Genomic DNA, 7973 nt, shown 5'->3' with positions numbered 1-7973 from the left:
TTCACCAAAAATAACCTTTCCATGACAGGTCTGCCAAGATCTGTTCTTAGTGGCAAAATATGGTAGGTAAAGGGCAGGGCTGGCAAGTTGGGTTAAATGAACCCCCTGCTTCCTGTAATAGAGTTAAAAAATAAAGCTCTGGCTGCAGGCACCATTGTGGGGAAATCCCTGTATACAGATTTATACAGCTCCTACTGAGTTCAATGAAAGCTGTAAAAATCCATATGCAGTAAGCTTTCTCTACTGGCCGCTGCAGACGGGCAGCATGAAATCCTGCCAGGCTCTTTCAGTACAAGAGATCTATGGTTTACTCTTAAATGCTGTGCCATTTCAGAGATCAAAAAAAATCTGAAAGGAGTTGGGAACAGGGTGAAGAGTCCAGTCACTGGGAGAAGAGTCCAGGCACAAAGAGAAAAGTGAGATGTGCTTCTTCTCCAAGCCATGCTCGGTTTGCTTGATAGGTCTCTCCCTCTTTGCTAGTAGGGAGACAGCTATAAATTAACCTGAGCAGGGTACTTTTTTTTTATCATGGGTAGAATGAGGCTCATGAGTCTTGGGGCTCTTTCACACGAGCGGATGCCGTGCGGGTAATCCGCTGCGTGAAAGAGAGCCAAGCCCTATTCAGGACAGCAGAGACACGGAGCATTAACATGATTGATAATGATCTGTGTCTCTGTGATCTTTTTACTACAAAATCACAGAGAGATAAAGTTGTCACTATGATTTTGTAGTAAAAAGATCACAGAGAGGCACGAAGCATTATCAATCATGTTAATGCTCTGTGTCTCTGCTGTCCGGAACGGGGCTTGGCTCTCTTTCACGCAGCGGATTACTCGCACGGTATCCGCTTGTGTGAAAGAGCCCTTAGGCATCTTTCACGTGAGAGTGTTTTCCGTCAGAATGCGATGTGTGTGGCAAACATCCAGAATGAATCCTGACCCCTTGATTTCAGTGGGTCTGTGCACATGAGAATTGCTTATCACATTGCTGATCATATCTGCGTTCAGGAAAAATTGCAGCAAGTTCTACATTGTACAGAATTAGGCCTCATGCACACGACCGTATTTTGTTTCCGTGTCTGATCCGTTTTTTTTGCGGATAGAATGCGGACCCATTCATTTCAATAGGTCTGCAAAAAACGCGGACAGCACACCGTGTGTTGTCCGCATCAGTATGTCCGTTCCGTTGCTCCGCCAAAAAAATAGTGCATGTCCTATTTTTTTCTAGTTTGCGGACAAGGATAGGCATTATTACAATGGATCCGCAAAAAAAATGGATCCGCAAAAAAAACGGATGCCATACAGAACGTCATCCATTTTTTTTTCGGATCCGCAGTTTGCGGACCGCAAAACACATACGGTCGTGTGCATGTAGCCTAATTCTGTAGATCATTATAATGCCCCGAAATCCAGTGAAACAATCAGTGTCCATAATAAATCACCCTCAAACACAGGGAACAGGTCTGTTCCCCATTCCATTCTCCCGGGATCTCAGAAGACTAACATTCCCAAGGAATGACTGCAAGTGCTTTCCATCAATTGGGGAGAGGTTATAAAGGAAAATATAAAGGAGAACAAAAATTCTACACTAGTGTAACTCCATATATATATTAATCAAATACAGTCGCTTATCGACAGGGATTTCAGAAGTTGGATATTGTTTCACTTTGAGATGAGTTTGTCATGATGGAAGTATATATCCACATCAATAAAAGCGCTACATAGAAATTACTTGTAGAATTTTATATTCAGATGCAAGCATTAAAACATGCAAGTACTAGGCTTGTACTGCTTAATCCTGCATAACAAGGTCACTACAACCTCATGCCATTTGTAAAGCCTGATGATTAGTGTTGATAATTGTCTCCCTCTAGTGTTAAAAAAGTACAACTACAGGAGACCGAGGAGTAATTCAAGGTGTAGAGACAGAAAATCCTGCAGTATTGTAGTTGGTTTAAATGACTTGTTCTATATAAATCAAATAGCTGGGATATTTTTAAAGCTGTCAAGACACTTAAAGGGATTGTCTCATCATGGACAATGGGGGCATATCGCTAGGATATGCCCCCATTGTCTTATAGGTGCAGGTCCCACCGCTGGGACCCGCACCTATATCTAGAAGGGAGCCCAGCAAGGTGGTGGCTGGAGGACTCCGGTCCGGCCACCACCAAGCCGGCTCCCCATAGAAGTGAATGGAAGCATACCGCGCATGCAAGGCCCCCGCTCCCATTCATTTCTATGAGGCCGATGGAAATAGCCGAGCCAGTGCTCGGCTATTTTCGCCGGCCCCATAGAAAATGAATGGAGGGCGGCTGCGCATGCGCAGTGCACCCTTCTTCACTTTTAGGGCTCCGTTCTCGATATAGGTGCGGGTCCCAGCAGTGGGACCCGCACCTATAAGACAATGGGGGCATATCCTAGCGATATGCCCCCATTGTCCATGATGAGAAAACCCCTTTAAGTCAAGGTCAAATCAAAGTCTCTGGAGGGCCTTAGGCAGGGGCAGACTTGTAACTTGAAGTGGCCCTGGAGAAATTACTAAAAGTAGTTGGGTCCAAACTGATGGAAGGCAGCGCTAGCAATACCATATTGTGGCACATTATACCGCCCCAACTGAGCCAAATACCACAGTCCATCACAAAATACTGCCAGCAGCACAAAATCCATCCCCAAAAACTTCCACTGGCCGGCTGTGAGGATAACTCAGGCGGCCCAACGGGAAATTTCCCTCTAAGGTCTATGGCCAATGCGCCCCTGGCCTTAGGATTCTGGATGGCTTCCGTGAAAAACACTGCGTTTTTTCCTGAGCACAGAGATGACCAGTACAAAGCTCATGTGCACAGACCCTTTGAGGATTCAGTCCGGATGCTATATGTTCACTACACGCATCATATCCGGACCGAAAACTCTTAGGCCCCTTTCACACGAGCGCGTTTTCCGTGATGCGAACGCATTGTGCCCGCACTGAATCCAGACCCATTCATTTCAAAGGGGCTGTGTACATGAGCGTTGTTTTTCACGCATCACTTGTGCGTTGCATGAAAATCGCAGCATGTATAAATTCAGCAATTTTCACGCAATGCTGGCCCCATAGAATAGTGTTGATCGCGAATATTCGAATCGTGAATTTTTATCGCGAATATTGACATTTCGAGAATTCGAAAATATCCTGAATATAGTGCTATATCCTCGTAATCGCAAATATTCTAGATTTTTTTCCCTCAGTACTCCGTGATCCCTCAATGCTTCTTGCTTGTGGGCCAATGAGAAGGCTGCAATATCTTTGACTTTTGGAGTAGTGTTGATCCTGAATTTCCCTATCACGAATTTTCCAATTGCCGATTTTCGGAATCAAGAAAATAATGACTGGAGATCACGAATTCTCGAATATATGACGAATAGTCGCCCAAATATTCGCGAAATATCGCGAATTCGAATATTGCCCCTGCCGCTCATCACTGCCATAGAAGTGAAGGGGGAGGCGTGAAAATCACATCGCATCCGTATGAAATGCGTTGCGTTTTTAATGCAAGTAACTTAGCAACAGTGAAGGTATTTTAGACAGGAAGTTGAGTTTCTCAGCGTCTGGCTCCAGGCAGCACATGAGGCAGGAGTTTGCTGCTGAATTTTCCAGCCCTTGTGGACCATTTTAAGGCCATGCCAAAGACACCACGGTCAATGGATGTGGAGAGGCTCATTGTCCTCGTCCAGGAGAGGCCCTGCATTTGGGATACGCGGTCAGGGGACTATCACGACTGGTAAAAAAGGGATGCAGCCTGGTTGGAGATAACCCAGGAGCTTTTTTCCACCATCTGGGAGAAAACCAAAGGGCAAAGTCGCCAGAATTTGGGTAAGTAGCCAATGTATACATGTGTGATCCTTGCTGTCCTCCCTAGCATAGGCCATGTCATAGGTTATCCTCCCTAGTATAGCATATGTGATACGTTATCCTCTGTAGGATTGTATATTTGCCTACATTTTCCTTTCTTGTCTTTTTATTACAAGTCGATGTTGCCGGAGCTGTAGGGACTAGTTCCGCAAAGAGATGCAGCACCAGGGGTGGAGTGGTTCCGGGCCCCCAAAGAAAAGGCCCTATATGTTCAAGGAAAAACTGATGTTCCTCCGTGAGGTCATGGAGCTGCGTCCGTAAGTTAATTCTACACACTGACCACTGTATGTAGACCATGTAACCATGTTTGTCGTATAATGTGATTTACAATAAAGGATCTAATTCAGTACCAGCGGTCTGGCATTTTCTATGTAGGTGGTTTATTACAGTGGGGGAAATAATTATTTGACCCCTCACTGATTTTGTAAGTTTGTCCAATGACAAAGAAATGAAAAGTCTCAGAACAGTATCATTTCAATGGTAGGTTTATTGTAACAGTGGCAGATAGCACATCAAAAGGAAAATCGAAAAAATAACTTTAAATAAAAGATAGCAACTGATTTGCATTTCATTGAGTGAAATAAGTATTTGAACCCTCTAACAAAAAAAGACTTAATACTTGGTGGAAAAACCCTTGTTTGCAAGCACAGAGGTCAAACGTTTCTTGTAATTGATGACCAAGTTTGCGCACATTTTAGGAGGAATGTTGGTCCACTCCTCTTTGCAGATCATCTCTAAATCCCTAAGGTTTCGAGGCTGTCTCTGTGCAACTCTGAGCTTGAGCTCCCTCCATAGGTTTTCGATTGGATTAAGGTCCGGAGACTGACTAGGCCACTCCATGACCTTAATGTGCTTCTTCTTGAGCCACTCCTTTGTTGCCTTTGCTGTATGTTTTGGGTCATTGTCGTGCTGGAACACCCATCCACGACCCATTTTCAGTTTCCTGGCAGAGGGAAGGAGGTTGTCGCTCAGGATTTCACGATACATGGCTCCGTCCATTTTCCCGTTTATGCGAATAAGTTGTCCTGTGCCCTTAGCAGAAAAACACCCCCAAAGCAAAATGTTTCCACCCCCATGCTTGACGGTGGGGACGGTGTTTTGGGGGTCATAGGCAGCATTTTTCTTCCTCCAAACACAGCGAGTTGAGTTAATGCCAAAGAGCTCTATTTTGGTCTCATCAGACCACAGCACCTTCTCCCAGTCACTCTCTGAATCATTCAGGTGTTCATTGGCAAACTTCAGATGGGCCTGCACATGTGCCTTCCTGAGCAGGGGGACCTTGCGAGCCCTGCAGGATTTTAATCCATTGCGGTGTAATGTGTTTCCAATGGTTTTCTTGGTGACTGTGGTCCCTGCTAATTTGAGGTCATTAACTAACTCCTCCCGTGTAGTTCTAGGATGCTTTTTCACCTTTCTCAGAACCATTGACAACCCACGAGGTGAGATCTTGCGTGGAGCCCCAGAGCGAGGTCGATTGATGGTCATTTTGTGCTCCTTCCATTTTCGAACAATCGCACCAACAGTTGTCACCTTCTCTCCCAGCTTCTTGCTAATGGTTTTGTAGCCCATTCCAGCCTTGTGCAGGTCTACAATTTTGTCTCTGACATCCTTGGACAGCTCTTTGGTCTTTCCCATGTTGGAGAGTTTGGAGTCTGCTTGATTGATTGATTCTGTGGACAGGTGTCTTTTATACAGGTGACTAGTTAAGACAGGTGTCCTTAATGAGGGTGACTAATTGAGTAGAAGTGTCTAACCACTCTGTGGGAGCCAGAACTCTTAATGGTTGGTAGGGGTTCAAATACTTATTTCACTCAATGAAATGCAAATCAGTTGCTATCTTTTATTTAAAGTTATTTTTTCAATTTTCCTTTTGATGTGCTATTTGCCACTGTTACAATAAACCTACCATTGAAATGATACTGTTCTGAGACTTTTCATTTCTTTGTCATTGGACAAACTTACAAAATCAGTGAGGGGTCAAATAATTATTTCCCCCACTGTATATTTGTTGCCATAGGCTAGGTTAGCACTTTAATGTGTATTTAATTGATGGTTACGGTATCTATTTCGGTAGTGTAGACTATGTAGGTAATGTCATTGGTAACAATTGTTCATTTTGAAATGTCATAGTTGCCGATAACAACCATTCCAATTCCTCCTTTCATTAGCAAAAGTAGGTGAACAACATGACAAGTGGATTAGGAATTGTTGCTATCGCCAGCTATGACACTTCTAATTTCCCCAATGTTGCTAAATGACCCCATATGTAATATGTTGGTTAGTTTATGTAGTACTATGTGCTAAATGTATTTTGCTGATGAAAGTAATATGTGGTGTGAATATTTATAATACAAAATAGTGTTCATATAGTAATGTACTATGTTTTTTATATTTTTTTAAGAACGGAGAACAACCTAGAGGAGGAAGGGGATGAGTCGGCTCCGCAGCAATCCAGCGCCAGCGAGGAAGACACTCCCTCTGGGCCAGCATGGATGGAGAGTGGCCCAGGACCCACTACGGCACCATTCAGGCCTCCAGCTGCTTCTGGAGGCGATTCCCAGGTTCTGGAGTATTTATCTAGAGCCCGGCAGGAGTATCATTTAGACCTTTTTGCCCATAGTCTGGCCCATTATTTGCGCCGGCTGCCTCTAGAACGATTACTAAGAACCAAATCGGCTCTCGGAATCGTTCTGGATGCAGCCACTCCCTCCAACGACCCTACCGAAATGTTTGTGGCCCTGGACAATTGGTGCCTCCATGGGAACATGTTTGTCCCCCGGGCAATGCCAATTTCCCAGGGCTCACAGGGTCCCCCACAGTTCCCTCCTCTAAGGGATTATTATGGGCCACCTATTCAGCCATATGGCCCACAGTATCAGGGGGAATCTTCTTATGGGCAGCCAATCCCCTCCTCCTCACAACCTGGCCCATCACAGTACTCAGGCCCCCCTTCCCAACCAGCCTACTCTGGCCCGCAGTATCAGGGTCCCCCCTCGCCATCTGAGTGTTTTTTTTTAATTTGTGAATTTAAAAAAAAATGTATTTGTTATTTTATTACACTGATCCCAAAAATTAGTCGAGTTGACTATTTTGTCTGTGAATAAACAGAGTTTTATTTTGCTGAATTTTATTGTTAATTCTCTTTATTATATACAGTGCATAATGATATTTATGTCGCACCAACACACACACTACATTAATAATATAACATGTTATAAACAATATAATGTCCTTTAACCCCTTCTACCCCAGGCCAGTTTTCACCATCCTGCCAGTTCAGGTCTGAAGTCACTTTGTGGGGCTTACATAATAGAAACCCCCCATAAATGACCCAATTTTAGAAACTACACCCCTCAAGTTACTCAAAACTGATTTTACAAATGTTGTTAACCCTTTAGGTGTTCCACAAGAATTAAAGGAAAATGGAGATGAAATTTCTAAATTTCACTCTTTTGGCAGATCTTCCATTTTAATCCATTTTTTTCTTTAACACATCGAGGGTGAACAGCCAAACAAAACTCCACATTTATTACCCTTATTCTCAGGTTTACAGAAACACCCCAAATGTGATCGTAAACTGATGTTAGGGCGCACGGAAGGGCGCAGAAGGAAAGGACTGCCGCATGGTTTTTGGAAGGCAGAAAACAGTTTTTTAGACACCATGTCCCATTTAAACCCCCCCTGATGCACCCCTACAGTGTAAACTCTCAAAAGCGACCCCATTTTGGAAACTAGGGGATAAGGTGACAGTTTTATTTGTACTATTTTGGGGTACATATAATTTTTAATTGCTCTATATTACATTTTTTGTGAGGCAAGGTAACCAAAAAATGGCTGTTTTGGCACTGTTTTTATTTTTTATAACGTTCATCTGACAGGTTAGATCATGTGCTATTTTTATAGAGCAGATTGTTACGGACGCGGTGATATCAAATATGTCTACTTTCTTTGTTTTACATAATAAAGCATTTTTGAAAAAAAAAATGTTTTTGTGTCTCCATTTTCTGAACGCCATTTTCTTTTAATTTTTCTGCCAATCGTCTTGTGCAGGGCTCTTTTTTTGCAGGAAGAGTTAACGTTTTTAT

General features: G+C 43.4%; 1 protein-coding gene across 1 annotated transcript; it reads left to right on the top strand.

The window, feature by feature from the left end:
• The first annotated feature begins 3777 nt into the window (after positions 1-3777).
• On the top strand, positions 3778-7048 carry LOC120990052. Its single transcript, XM_040418563.1, has 3 exons — positions 3778-4145; positions 6290-6696; positions 6747-7048. The coding sequence occupies exons 1-3, from the start codon at positions 4045-4047 to the stop codon at positions 6890-6892; spliced, it is 654 nt and encodes a 217-aa protein (XP_040274497.1). The 5' UTR covers positions 3778-4044; the 3' UTR covers positions 6893-7048.
• The last annotated feature ends 925 nt before the right edge of the window (positions 7049-7973 follow it).

This window comes from Bufo bufo, chromosome 2, assembly GCF_905171765.1.
Source record: "Bufo bufo chromosome 2, aBufBuf1.1, whole genome shotgun sequence".
Taxonomy (NCBI): Eukaryota; Metazoa; Chordata; class Amphibia; order Anura; family Bufonidae; genus Bufo; species Bufo bufo.
The sequence above is the reverse complement of the archived record's forward strand: the minus strand, read 5'-3'. Positions and strand labels throughout refer to the sequence as shown.